Source organism: Acomys minous (genome assembly GCF_964271855.1).
Source record: "Acomys minous genome assembly, chromosome: 16".
Taxonomy (NCBI): domain Eukaryota; kingdom Metazoa; phylum Chordata; class Mammalia; order Rodentia; family Muridae; genus Acomys; species Acomys minous.
The window spans coordinates 17,006,318-17,021,645 of NC_140498.1; the positions used below are offsets into that span (position 1 = coordinate 17,006,318).

General features: G+C 38.3%; 1 protein-coding gene across 18 annotated transcripts in view; it reads right to left on the reverse strand.

Moving 5' to 3' along the window:
- The window catches only part of RAPGEF6 (Rap guanine nucleotide exchange factor 6), a 185,534-nt gene that overhangs the window by 95,798 nt on the left and 74,408 nt on the right, over positions 1-15,328 (reverse strand). Inside the window, exon 1 of one of the 18 annotated variants that reach the window (XM_084762383.1) lies at positions 10,965-11,984. The exons of 16 other annotated variants lie outside the window; for them this stretch is intronic. In XM_084762383.1, coding sequence (XP_084618509.1) covers positions 10,965-11,018 — 54 coding nt within the window. In that variant the 5' untranslated portion in view covers positions 11,019-11,984. Of the gene's footprint in view, positions 1-10,964; positions 11,985-15,328 lie in introns of those variants that run through there. One more of the 18 variants, XM_084762384.1, reaches the window with a different exon arrangement.

The window sequence follows — 15,328 nt, forward strand, 5'->3', positions numbered from 1 at the left end:
TTACACTCGTGCTGTGAAAGGTTAACATATCTCTCTCTACAACAAAAACATAGAAATGTGAACACAGTTAAAAATGTTACCTTCAGTGTGTAAAGATAGAGAACATAATTCAGAACTACAGAATATGCATTCTTTAAGGCAGACATAAAATATTTGTAAGAGTAAGACAACGCTGAATAAAACCTAACTAAAATCATACAAAGAACATCCAGCAATCATGTACAAAGGCAGAAATAAACAACAAAAAGAGAAAGGATCAAATATTGAGTAATTATAAAACAACCTGTCCACAATCCATAAACCAATACTATCACATTAGAAACAAAAAAATATCTAAACTAAGTAACTGCTACATATTAGGATGAGATTAAAGTCATTTTTAGATGGGTGCAGTAGCACACAGCTACCATCCTAGCATTCAGTTAGGCCGAGACAAGCACATTCTAAGAGTTAACTGGGTAGTAAGCCAGCCTATCCAAAACCAGCCAGCTAGGGTTCAGTGAGAGGTCCCACCTTAAGAGAATACGGCAGAGAGCAACAGAGGAATACACTGGTACTTTGCACAGGTACCCACGACCCATACACTACATACCACACATACAAGATTCCTACAAAGGAAGACAGACCAAGGAGGTGTCACCTATGACGGTAATGTAGTCAGCCAAAACCGGAGAAGAAGGCTGCAGGTTGGGCGTAGTAATACTTATAGTGCACTGAGTGTACTCTGCCCCTGACAGCTCCTGAAAAGCAGTAATCATGATTCTTTCTATTTTGTGTGCTTCGTCTCATATTCAAACAAGCAGCAGAACAGGGATCCACACTCTGAGCTACAGGATTCTAGCATCACAGTCTGTTTGCATTTTATGCTAGGAACACAGGTGGTGTCACAAAGATGAAGACAGATGGGGCAATGATAGGACTTTCACAGGAACTTCCTGAAGCTCTTTAAAAGAAGAGAAGAGTTTTGATGGTGGCTGTACTTAACACTTGCATGGTCTTTAGGTGGCTCATCTGTGAACCCTAACACATGCATTCTACATGCCTTTACATAGAGCTCCTGATCTGAACATGAGACCAAATGAGGTAGCTGTTTCGCGACAGTAAGCTGGAAATTTAAGTTTACATTATAAGAATAAAAATGGAAACCTTTTATTCCTTTTCATCACGGCCAAGTCTAATTTAATAGCTGACCTTTCACCAGCAAACTCAAATTATTTACCCTTCACCCTTCTTACCTAGTAAGGTCTGCAGAATGTCCTGTCTGTGAGACTCCATTGTGTATGTGCTATCTCTGGACTGACATGGTTTGCTGAAGATCATGAGTTACAAAGACTACCATAAAAGCCACATTCAGGAAGGGAATGCCTTGAATAAAAACATTACAGAAGTATGAAGTATAAAGCCTGTCGCTGACTGAGTAAGTTTTGAAGACTTAAGGTTTCCACAGGTACAGACAACCTTTTGAGGGAAACTGCTCAAAGGCTAATATATCCAGACTCCTTTGTCAGTTGGCTCTACCAACTATCTAAACATGGGGTTACTTAGGTTAAGACATCAGAAGAAGCAGAACTGATTATTAATCAGCAACCAGAAAATCAAATATTTGTTTTCCCCTCCCAGGCCAGGAAGAAAACCAAAGTCTAAGAAACAAGTTGTGTATTTGTGTGATATTCTAACAAATACTCATTTTGCTTTTACACATGTTTCCTTCCTTCCTCCCAGAGGCAGCTCACAGAAACCAGGCTTTTTTCTTCCCCATGGCAGTTCATCTTCCCTGACCTTAATAATCGGGAAGACTGGGCTGGAGAGATGGCTCAGAGGTTAAGAGCACTTAGTGCTTTTCCAGAGGTCCTGAGTTCAATTCCCAGCAACCACATGGTGGCTCACAACCATCTATAATGTGATCTTGAAGGAACCAGGCCCCTCTCCTTAAGGACCCCCATTAAGGCCAAAGTCTGGGAGAATGTAAAAGCTCCTATCCGGTCCTCCCTTAAGGACCCCCATTAAGGCCAAAGTCTGTAAATCTTATCTGCTTAGAGAGTCCAGTTTGTCCCAAGAACAGCCCGCCTGTGCTGAGAGTTCAGCTTGACCCAAGGACAGCGAGTTTGTGTTACAGCTTGTGTTTAAAATTTCTACGTTCCCAAGAATGTACTTACCCCTCCCAACTAAAAAAGTTCCTAATGCCCTTGTGACTGCTTCAACCAATCACATACTGTAAAACTCATTTCGTTGTCTAAAACCTGTAAAAAGCCCCATGCCTCTGCTTCTCAGGGTCTCCAACTTGATAGAGCTTGGTAGGCCCTATTGCATTGGCTCAATAAATTCCTATGCATTTGCATTGACAATGGACTCTGTCTATCAATAGGGACTCTGGGAACAGACTAGAGATCACTCTAAAGGTGTCAGTCTTACAATCTCATGCCTTCTTCTGGCCTGAATGTGTACATGCAGGCAGAGTACTGTATACATAATAAATAAATAAATCTTTAAAAAATAAAAAGAGAATCTGGAAGACCTTGATAGGTCTCCCTTTCCAGTCTCTGAGAAGTAGACTGACATTTTCTGCTTAATCTTACTTCTATGTAGTTGTCTCAACTTTAATCACACTTATTAAATGAAGTCTTCATTAAAAAAAAAAAAACAAACAAACCCAAAGCAGTGCCAGTTGTGCTGGTACATGACTTTAATCCCAGCACTTGGGAGGCAGAGGTAGGTGGAATTCTGAGTTTGAGGCCAGCTTGGTTATAGAGGTTCCAAGACTGCCAGGGCTATGCAGAGAAGCTGTCTAGAAAAAAACAAACAAACAAAAACCCCAAAACAACCCCAAAGGCATGTGTTTTAGAAAGTTTCTTTATAGGTGAACATATGGAAGATCAAGGAGGAAGGCATGCTCAGGGGAAGTCATGGAAGACCCATGTTCCTAGGCCTAGGCAGCTCTTAAGCTGTAGCTTTTGTAATATCCTTACCTAGGTAATAAATCTGTTTTTCTGAGTTCTGTAAGCTACACGGGAAAAGCCGGTAAACCATGACAGTGGGATGTAAGACCCATGATTTATACCTGGTTGGGCAGAGAAAACTGTCAAATAATCTGGGGTTTACAAGGCATGGTACAGTTCTAAACCTGAAGCTGCAGCATGGGATCTGTACTATCTGCAGTGAATAAGTTAGTTAGTAGACATCCAAATCGTCCACAGTATTGTCTGACTACTTCCTTTGTCAGTGGGAAAACCCTAGTTCTGACACCTGGTCAGAAGTGATCTGTGTTGAGAGTATAAAATCGGAGAAACTGAGTTTTATTTAGTCTTCCTTTCAAAATCTTGAGAATAGGCAAGATCAAGGAAGAAAGCAACACATGTTATACTCATAAGCTGTTCAGAGTATGAATTAGTATAGCCACTCTGGAGAACAACTTAGGGATAGCTATAAGAAAACACTTAAAATACATAAACTGGGATGTTGAGACAGCTCAGGAAGTAAAGGTAACTGCTGCCAAGCCTCACATCTGAATTCCATCTCCAGGTCACACATAATACAAATCATTCTCTAACTTCCACCCATACACTATGTTACATGTGTGCCACCCCCAACACACACGGTAATTAAAATATGATCAAATTAAAATGCATAACCTTATGGCTCTTGGAGTATCTAACCTCAAGCAAACAGGTACACAGAGAGGAATGCATTACAAACAGTATCTGACATTGTGTGGAGAAAAATAAACAACCAGTAGGAGAGTAATCATTATCAATTATCAGCCAATTCTGGAATAGCTGCTTCTTAGTATGCATGGTGGACTGATTCTTGGACCACCTCAGGAACAGTAAAATCCATGAATACTCTAGATTCCTGCAAAAGGGATGGGGGAAGTAGTGCATTTGTGTATAACCCACTCACATTTGCCTGTGTATTTTTAAGTTTTTTGTGTGTGTCCGAGCTTTTTATTTTTCCTGCATGTATGTTATATGTGCTATATGCAAGCTTAGTACCTACAGAGGTTATTACAAAGTCTTGTTAGCTACTCTGTAGATGCTGGAAACTGAACTTGTGTCCTCTGCAAGAGCAGTAAGCGCACCTAATCATTAAGTGATTCTTCTAGCCTCTTTCTGGTACTGTACTTTAAGTCACCTTTAGATGACTTACAAGACCTAACACAACATAAATACTATGCAAAAGCTGTTAATGGCATGTAAAGTTGTTTAGGATTTGGTTGTTAACTGGGGGAAAAGAACTAATACATTTTCAGTGCCATTTGTTTAATGTAGTTTTGCTATATGGTTGCTTGAATACATGGATACAAAACTCACATATGGTAAAGTCCAACTTTATTATCTAGAATTTAAAGGTCTGAGGTAGACTTGTACATTTAAGCCTCAGTATATCTCCCAACTTTGTTAAGTGAAAAAAATCAAGCTTCAGAACAAACATAAAAGGTACCACAAATGTTTAAAGTATAAGAATTACTGGTATGAATTTGAATTTATGTGGGTTCTTGGGACCAAACGTGCAGGGCGAGCTCTTTACTGACTAGTAATTTGAGTACGAATGGCCCTCACTGGCTCATATACTTGACTGCCATGTCACCAGGGAAATGACACTGTTTGAAAAGATCAGAAGGATTAGGAGGTGTGATTTTGCTGGAGGTAATGCATCAGTAGGGGTGGACTTTGAAGTTTCAAAAGAGTCTAGGGCCAAGAAAGAGACACTCTCTGCCTATGGTTCAGGATGTAGCTCTCAGCTACTGCCCCAGTGCCTGCCTGCCTGCCTGCCGCTACGCTCCCTGCCATCATGATAACGGGCCCAACCTCTGAAACTATAAACAAGGTCCCAATTAATTGCTCTCTTTTATAATAGTTGCCTTAGTCATGGTGTCTCTTCATAGCAATAGAACAGTGACTAACACACTGACTGAGCTATCTAATCCCGCCACGTTCTGCTTTTTAAAATGATGAAAAGATTAGTGGATTCCAAAATGGGTTTTTATTATAATGCCTTATGGAAATAATAAAACTAATATATATAATATTGGTAATAGTGCAGTGAATAAATATTAATTTTTTTGTAAAAAATTACAAAAAGTGTTAAAAGTGCTGAGAGAATATAACAACAAAATACCTAAATAAAAGCTTATGTAAGAAGCTTATAGGGAATAAAGTATTTTTGTAGTTTTGCTTTATTCTTTAGAATATAGAACTTTTGGCTATTGGTATTTTACAATATTCCCTGCTTTCCCCACCAAACAAAAGCTTGGGGTAGTGATATCGACCCTGTATACAATATCTGTTTGTTAAATATCTGTAGAATAAATGAATGGCTGCATCTGGCTTCTCAACATGTGACACTGCTGCTCAGGTTTTGTGGATTTCTGAACAAATAGAACTTCAGCATAGGTAGTCTGTATTCCACACACATAGACTCTCCAAAGCTGTGTACTATTCTAAGAGATACAATTCATGAATATTTAAAATTAAATAAAAGTGTTCTATGGGTTGAACAAACTGGAAAATTATATTCTTTATGTCCTTCAACTCTTGATAGCATATGAAGTCCCTAAATACAGAAATTTGTTTTTATATACTGTTCTCCAAATTTATTTTCCCCAATATGTTATTGACATCTTACCAGTGTAAGAAATGCTGCTTTGGAATAATCTCACAGAGTCAACATTTCTTAGTTTGAAATAGTGTCGTAGGGCAATCAGTGCTAATCAAGACCCAGCCATGGAGACCGCCTGCAGCTTAGCTGACAGGGACAGGCATCAATCTGAGTTGGCGCAAACATAGGCAGCACAGCTAGAGAAATGCTACATGATAGTTCTATGTCTTACTTCAAGAATAACCTGCCACAATTAGCAATTTTTAACAGGTGGAATATCTAAAAAGTTTGCTATCTGAAATATCTGGTACCTTACAACCTACATCTAAGAACTTTTTCATTTGAGAAAGACATTGAAATGGAGCCAAAGTATGAAACAATATTAACTGAAAAGATGTTTAAAATTTGCGTACCTTTCCAAAGGATACAAAAATAAAATTTAAATCCTAACTGCATTCCTTTTCAAGACATCAACTACTTATTTGATCACAGAAACAGTTTGTCAGAAGCCATTTGCTTGTTAAACTTAAAATGATTTAGGAAGGCATTTTAGAGCTCAATGCTAATTATTGTACACATAAATATATTGCTAGGATAGCTTACAGTCTAATCTCCTATTTGCAGATAAAGGATTTCTACTGTACAACCAATGCCATACCCCAAAACTCTAATCTTTGGTGTATAGGAAAGTAAGAAATTATTAAAACATTTAAATAACAAAATACAACTTTGAGTAATGTCTGAAATAAATCAAGACTAAACAGATCAAATAACTAAGACCTAGAAATGTATTATACAAAACAGTAAATCTAGTCACACATGTGCAGTGTCCTGAGGCCAGACTGAGATGTGCTCTAAAGAGTAAAATAATATTAAATATACAATGCATGGCACAAAATGTAAAATATTTCATTACTAATTATTACATGGTGAAATGCTATTTTGGATACTCTACCACTTAATAATGATTCAAATTAATTTAATTTAATTTTTATACTATATTTCTGTTAAATGGCACTGAGCCAAGGGGCTTATGATGTATTCAGAAACTGTAGAAGACCAGCATAGCCCAGACAAGGGTACAGAGAAAGGCAGTAGGGTCAACTTCCTCTTCTTCTTTTGGCAGTGCTGTACTGCAGGTGGAGCAGAGGTTTTGTGCATGCTAGTTCAGCCCTCTCCCACTGAGTCTATACCCTAAGCTGAGATTCGTAAGTGCTTACAAGTCCTGGCTTAAAAGTGAACCCATGAAGAATTTTAAGGGAGAAACTGATTTTAAGAGATTTCTGGTTCTTAAAAATTACTTAGCTGGGTATACATGACTATAATCCCAACACTTGGGGAGGCAGAGACAGGCAGGTCTCTGTGAGTTTGAGGCCAGCCTGGTCTACAAAGGGAGCCCAGGACAGCCAAGACTACACAGAGAAACCCTGAGTTCAGTTCCCAGCAACCACATGGTGGCTCACAACCATCTATAATGCAGTTAGGTATCCTCTATGGCAGGCAGGTGTTACATGCAGGCAGAACTCTGTATACATAATAAATAAGTCTTAAAAAAAGAAAAGAAAAGACAAAGAAAAACCGAGAAAAAAAATCTAGAAACATTCAAGACCCAAAAAAAGTCATAAAGATAAGCCCAATTTGGGTTTAAGAAGGTGGAGGCACTCTCAAAATTATTAAAATTAAACAAACAAAACTACAAGGTCCTTTCAGCAGAATTACAGAGAAAACAGTCAGCTGACAGTGCCACAAAGAGAGTGCTAAAAATAGACTCAGATCTAAAAAGCAGCCTGCAGACAAAAGCCTGACCTAAGGGACATGCTGTATTCTACGTTTCTTGGTGGCCTTTGGTGGAGATGGTGAGGTCATAGCACTGTTTCAGAGGCACAAACTCAATTTCTACTCATTTCCAAAAAAGTGAAATTTGAGAGAAAAACACACACAGTATGGAGAAGGTCTGCTAAGGAGTGGCCAGCTGGGTCAAATACTGTAGAAAAGTGAGGTAAGGTAAAGGCCAGGTATGACTGACAAAGCTAGCTGTTTACTAATTTCTTCACTGGCTTACAGCTCTAGAACAGCTGGAAGGGAAACAGAAGCCAAAGCACAATGGCTTCTTTAACACAGCGCGAGGCTACCTCAATCAAGCAACCCTCTCTAATCATGAAAGGAGCACCTAGTTAAAAACCTCTTGAGTAAAGCCGATGCCTGAAACCGATGAACCAAAGACAAGAATCTATTCAGGGAGAGTAAGAATCACCTCTATAAAATAAAAACCATTACTAAAATAGGTAATTACGAGCATCATTTATGAGGCTTCAGAAACAAGGCATGAATGGTCACATTTAAAATTTTAAAACATGTCTACCATTGGTTACAAAACACTGAACTAGTGAGTTGGAAAAAAAATCAAGCTGAAATAGATGTTTATGACATTACTGGCAGACAAAAGTTAGAGAAAATGCAGGAGCTGCAATTTCAACAAAACGATGTCTACTACATGTGATGGTGTACACCTTTAATCCCAGCTCTTGGGAGGCAGAGGCAGGCAGATCTCTTTGGTCTACGAAGCTAGCTCAAGACTAGGCAGGACTATGCAGTGAGAACCTATGTAAAAAAAAAAGTCACCTTTTTTTTTCTTCTTACAAATAAAGACAAGCAAGGCTCTCTGGTTTGCAAGAGTCCTCAAAGCACCAAGGAAGGGAAACTAGACATTTTGATACTTGGTAAATTTTATGGATAAAACCTAAACAAATATATACCCAGCACTCAGAAAGCAGAGGCAGGTGGATCTCTGTGAGTTCAAGGCCAGCCTGGTCTATGAAGGGAGATCCAGGACAGCCAAGGCTACACAGAGAAACTCATGTCTTGAAAAACCAAAACCCAAACCAAACCCCAAATACACACACACCTAACTACAAACACCAAAGTTCAAACTTACAGCAATAGAATATGCCAGAAGATCGTGTATTAACTTCAAGGACCAAAGAGGAAGTACACTGAGCTTATTATTTTATATACAACTAAATTATAAAAAGGACCATTAAATAGAAGTTAAAAAGAGTAAAACAAATTAGAAAACCCAATGTAAGAAGTATTAAAATTAATAACTAGCCTAATTTGTTTAAGCAAAGAGTTAAATCTTAACAGTAACGATGAGGGGGCAGGAAAAAGGCATGTATGCTCATAACTTATACATAAAAGCATTCACCATAGAATTGTTCTCATATATTTGCTGTCACTCAATGAAAATGTAGAAACTGATAATTAAAATCCCCTTTACCCACACAACAAGGAGATTTGCTCAACCATGTTCATAGTAGCCTTACTCATAATAGCCAGAATCTGGAAACAACCTAGATGTCCCTCAGTCAAATAATGGGTAAAGAAACTGTGGTACAGTTACACTATGGAATATTACTCAGCTACTAAAAACAAGGAAATCTTGAAATTTGCAGGCAAATGAATGAAACTAGAAATGACCATCCTGAGTTAACCCACTTATATACTCACTTATAACTGGACACTAGCCCACCATGGATGTCCTCTGAGAGTCTTCACTCAGCAGGGGATTGGGACAGATGCTGGGATTTGCTATTGGACTCCAGGTGAGAGAGGTATAGGAGAATGGGGAAATGGAAGGACCTAGAGGGTTCAAAAAACCCTACAAGAAGACCATCAAGGCTGGCAGGTGTGGACCCAGGCAGAGGGAGGGGGAGCTGCACAAACTGCTGTACCAACCAAGGACAATGCATGCAGTAAACCTAGACCCCTCTATTCAGATCTAGCCAATGGACAGCACAGTCCCCACAGTTCACAGTTGTGTGGAGAGCAGGGACTGCCTCTGATATGAACTCTGGTGCCCCCTATCTGACCACTACCCGTTGGTGGGGAGACCTGGTGGCACTTAGAGGAAGGGGAAGCAGGCAGGCTACCAGGATGAGACCTGATAGGCTGTTACCATATGGTGGGGGAGGAGGTCCCCTTCTGTCACAGGCCTAGGGGAGGGGAATAGTGTGAAAGAGGAAGGGAGGGGGAACGGGAAAATACAAGTGAGGGGTAACAATCGGGATGCAATCTGAATAAATTACTTAAATAAAAAAATCCTCTTTACTCTTACACACTTATGAAATTGTAGTTCGAGTGGCTACTAGTACTCCTCTTCTAAAGGTTTATTTGTGTGTGTGTATTCTTCAAAAATAACTCCTATATCCTATTCTTAATTTTGTTCAGTTTTACCTGTTCTCGCCCAGTTCCCTTCCACAGGCAGTTTTAAATCTTAATAGTGCCACTATTGCAGTCAGCAATGCTTGGGCCCTACAGGTGGCGCCTGCACTGAAGCAGCCATCCTCTCTGTATATGCAGATAAAAGCACCAATTGTGCACCTAGGCTCCTTTCCATCTTTTTATGCCACGGCCAGCTGTTTGCCAAATGGACAGTGCATTTAAATGCCCCTCCCACAAGAGCCTTTAGGAAAGACATGCAACGGGCTAGGCCAAATAAACAGTACAACACAGTGCCATCCAAGTGTTTCCCCCTTAGTCACCATCAATAGTGAACCTTTGAAACAAAGACATGATTTCAGACCTTCTTATCAAAAGCCTCCAGTGTGCCTAAGTCTAAGAGAAACATAAAGAAATCTTGGCAAACTTAAAAGTCACCACTGAAGCATTTTCTAAAACATTTAGTTTTTGTTTTGAAATTAATATAAAAGGTAATATAGATAACCCAAAACAATGTAAAAAGCCACTAGCAAGAATAAAACTGAATTGCAAAAGATTATTTTCAACAACTCAGCACTTTGTTGTATGTATGCCTTAAAACAAGTAGTTTTACCTATTACATTTTGAAAATACTTTGGAACACTGAATATTTTTACGTAATTTTCATTCACTGTTTTCTTTTTATTATGATATTCTTTAGGAATGAACACTCAGCTTCATAAAATAGAACAATTCATTTCTAAGTTACCAGGTAGTACCATATTACCGAGATATGTTATATAAGCCCATGATTAGAACACTAAATCTAAACATACCACTTATTTAAGGTAAAGAACCAATAGAATGCCTCAAGTTAAGTACAGTCACAACCAATATCAGAAACATCACAGCCAAGTAAAGTAATGATTCTGTCTGAGGTCTGTATCTTGGATGTATATTTTAGGTCTGCAGACTATTAAAATGGGTCTTTTTAACCCATCTCAGAGGCTGCATCAGACGTTCTCTGAATTAAATGACAATGAGACAAGGCTTTATGGGCTGATTTATAGTTCTTATTTTTAAAGCTTAGAAATAACACAACAAAACTAATTTAGAATTCAAATACAATTTAAATTTAATAATTAAACTATATAAAAACTGTAATTACTTACTTTGGAGGCCCATGGCTGAAGACAATTGGCATAACAGCGAACAAGAAAAGCCATTTCCTTGGATGGAGGGGTAGTTTCTCTTTTAAACCAGAGACAGCCACACTGATGAGTATGTTGACAAAATTCTGCTAAGTTTCTTTTTACAATCCACACACCATTGTTGGTATATAAAGACTGTTCCTCCAACCCTCTTTACAAACAAAATCAGAAGCTTTGAGAAGCAGAGTATTGTTCTAAGTATAAGAATTCTCCTTAAATGTCACTTTAAAGGCAAGTAACATCAAATAAGGATGTTTGGATTTCAGGCTCAGCACACAGTTACATGCATCCTCAGGCACCTGACACAGACATACACATTGGCAGCACAGAAGCTAGTACCATGTCTATCAGTCAAAGCAAATAAGCAGCACGCATGAAATCTGTGTTCCTGGATTCCGTGAAACCTTTCTTCTCTGTAATATAGCTGTTTTTTCTTCAACTTATTTCACTCGGAAGAGCAAACACTGCAGAGTCTTCTGCATCAGAGGCAAAGCAAATGCTGTATCCTTACGATTATTGTAGTCTCTTTTAAAAATATCCTTAATTGTTAGAGGTTAAAACCAAACCAAATCCCCAAAACCAAAACAAAACCCCAACACACACACCCACACACACACACACACACACACACACACACACACACACACACCCCAACCCACCCAAGCGCAGAGCAAATGGAGGTAGGAAGCAAATGCTCTAACAGGTTTGTCCTGGAGAATGCCTGCGAATATCCAGAATTCAAGCAGTCTTCTCTTCTCCCAAGCACTTCCACAGCTCTGCAATACGGCTTCTGGTTCCAGGCATCAGTAAGGACGCACTAGTGATCTAGGTCTGTCCTTTCTGTCTGGATAACATGTACATTCGATGCAGCATGAAAACCACTCTATCTTTTGTGAAAGCAAGGGTCTGTCAGTGTCTTAATTCCTACTGTCCTTGCCTGCTTCACAGCAGCTCCCTAAGGAGAAGCTCCTATTGATTCTATGCCCTGCAGTAAGATGAAATATCTAATAAGAAGGGAAGAGAGTGGGAGGAGAATAGAGCTAAAAGGATGACATCACCTGTGCAGAAAGCCTTCACAAACTGCATTAGATCAATTGGCTACTGTATCTGCAGATGTAGCCCAAGAGCAATTTACTGAACACGAACGAGCGAAAGCACACGCGCGCGCAAGCAAACACACACACACACACACACACACACACACACACACACACACACACACACACACACGGAAGGACCTTCTGTGAGACATGCTGGCAAGCTAAATTCTGTAAGAGGAAAAAAAAACCCAAAAAAACCAAACCAAAACAAAAAACCCTAAACAACAATGTACCCATCTGTTTTACAGTTTAAAAAATCAGTACACTGATGATAATCTAGTTGTATTTGAGAAGCCTCTTAAATTTATCACAGAATTGTTCTTTCAAGAGAAAATTATTTGCTGTAATAAGATACTACTGGATTCCAAAAACATAGGCAGCTTAGTTCAGAGATGTCACGTCAAAATAATTTTAATATCACTAATTTATGGACATTTATTAAATGAATGTTCTGAAGGTTTAACTTTCAAGCCCATATTAGAGGTACTCAGAGTATATATAAATGTATTTAAACAAAACAAGCTTTTTCTGTAAACAGATTTAAATAAAAACAATTTTTTTTGCAAGGGAAAAACCATGCAGGCACAATGTGTACCAACTCGTTGTAAGAAGAATAATCTATGCAATAGGGTACTTTACTGCAGCCCAATTTGCAATTCCTAGAAAGAGACAGCTGGCAAAACACACAATGAATCAGAAAGGAAACAATTAAACCTGTTTTTGATAAGAGTGTGGACTAAAAGAAAGCTGTCATATTTTTTTTCTTTAAAAGTTAAAGAAAAACTTTTTGTTACACTCTCCCCAATAAGAAAAGCACCCACCCTTTCCTTTAGCTCCAAGCACTTACTGAGCATCCGCCCATTTAGCACTTTCCCCTAACAGTGCCTCCCAATGGCTAAAGTCCATTTCCAAAGTACAGTCAGGTGTACCTCCAGACAGCAAACTGTGAGACTAGCAGTCAGTGAGTAAAATAATAGAACTATTTGTAAAATAAGAGAATAATTTTCCTCTATTTAGATAATACTTTTGAGGAAAGGGAGTGTGCAGCATGTAAGGAGATATTCCTTGAGAAACATGTGGTGTGATGGCTCTGCTTATTGCTGAAGATACATCTTGTTCACACACAGGCACATGCGCAGGCAGGCACTTGAGTTCTTTAATTCCCTCTGGCAAAGTCTCTTACTTTCCAAACAACACTATGCTACCAACTCTAATAAAACTAGAATTTAATGTAGCAATGCTATTATTTTGAGCACATGTTCCATGTTTAAAAAAATACAATAGTTTAAAAGCCCATGAATTGTTTTCTTAAAAACAAAAACAAAAAACCTCAGCCCCTTTCCACAAAATTTATACTGAAATAAAAAATTTGTTCTCACAAATTCAAATAACCACTAGTTTCTTAAATGTAAACCATGTAATATTCGGAGAGATTGATTTTTCAAGAACGCATTTTCCCAATTTAATTGAATATAAACTATAAGCTGGAATTTCAAAAATACAACTTTAAGTACAAATGAAAAACATTCACTTTTTAAATAGAAAAATGTGGATAAAGATAATTCTTTTTGCTAAAGATGTATTTCCTAAAGAAATGTACAAAAACACAAAAATCAGTACCAGGACTCAAGAATTATTTTAAGTATAATGCTAGACTATACTTATATTTATGTATGTATTGGAAGGATAAATGACAGCCAACCAAAAGCAAAATCTGCAGTGGCTCCTTGTTCCTTTTTATAAATCATGCTGATACTGTCTTTGACACAAAGGAGGACCTCAAGCCGGGCAAGGAGACAGCCGTCTCTTAGCTGCTGCTCTGGGAGTAAAATGCAATCCACTAACGCCATATGTCAGACCTACTGGAGTACACATCGACCCCAATAAAGGATCAAAATATTCTTTCTCTCCTCCCCACTCCCAGTTAGGCTGGCTTATAAGTGAAGATGACATCATCTTGTTTGCCAATTATTTCACAGTATTTGCTATTCCAGAAACCAGTATGGTAAACCTAACACACAAAACCTCCTGGGGTAACAATACCAGGAGAAGAAACCAACAGGCCAAACTAAACTCAGCATGCAAACTCTACAAGCAGTCTGATGATATTCCTCTCCATTGTCTCTTTGCATTCAATAACTAACCTTTAATTACTGATATAAATGAGGTCAGTAATTTGTCAAATAACCAAAATAAATGATTAGGCAAATCAATTATTTTTCATGAACATCACGTTTAGAATTTATCATGCTCTCCCCCATTATCAAATGAAGTCAGTGCAGTGAGGGAGGGAGTCCTGACTCACACAGTCTAGAATCATCGCTATGGGCTAAGCGCTGAAGAAACAATTCCCTGCGTAGGAAATGCTAGTATGCTAAGACACACAGTCAAAGTCTTTAGCTTTTAAAGGGGCATTTGACTACTGTGAGATCAAGCAAAGTTCTAATAATTACAAGTCTTAATAAATATGTAAATGATCTAGTTACTAAAATTTGTTATATGAATACATAATTTATAAGGAAAACATAAACTGGAATACTGGAAATTATGCTGCAAAGAAAACCACAGATAAGGTTCTAACAGTTAATATTATAAACATGTTACCTTTTTATTTCAATTACTGATGACACTAAAGGAACAGGGAAATCCTTATTGTGAACAAAGAAAACGTAACATACCTATGAGGCAGTGTAAAAAAAAATAAAACCAGATTTTCACTAATTTCAGACATAGGCACGCAATTTAGCCTCCTTGCCCCTTGCACCATCACAGTAAAACAGTACAACCACAAGTTAGAGATGCCAAATGCCAAAACAGTAACAAAAGCAAAACTGTCATTTTTACAAAATAAAATAGCCATTTCTGCAGTTATGTAATCATTTGGTTTTTGAAATATAAACTGTTAAAACATAGTGATTTTTGTAGAAAATCCTACTGAAGCAGTTTAATCCTGAAAAATAAATCACTGCTGCTACTGTCCTGGCCAGTGAGAGCATGCCAGCTTCTGTCCCACCCCCTTTCCTTCCCATGCTTTAAAGAAAGGAATCTGTGGCTATCAAAATGGTTCGCTCTAATTACTGTTGCCCCTTAGTAGTTTCTGCTTTCAAGATGCCCGTCCTATCCATGCCTCATCATTCCTAAGCAGAGTATCAGAGCTTTCCTTCTAGTCTTTGTAAGAAATGGTGTTCTAGCACACAGTGATATGTGTTCACTGCTTGCCTGCAT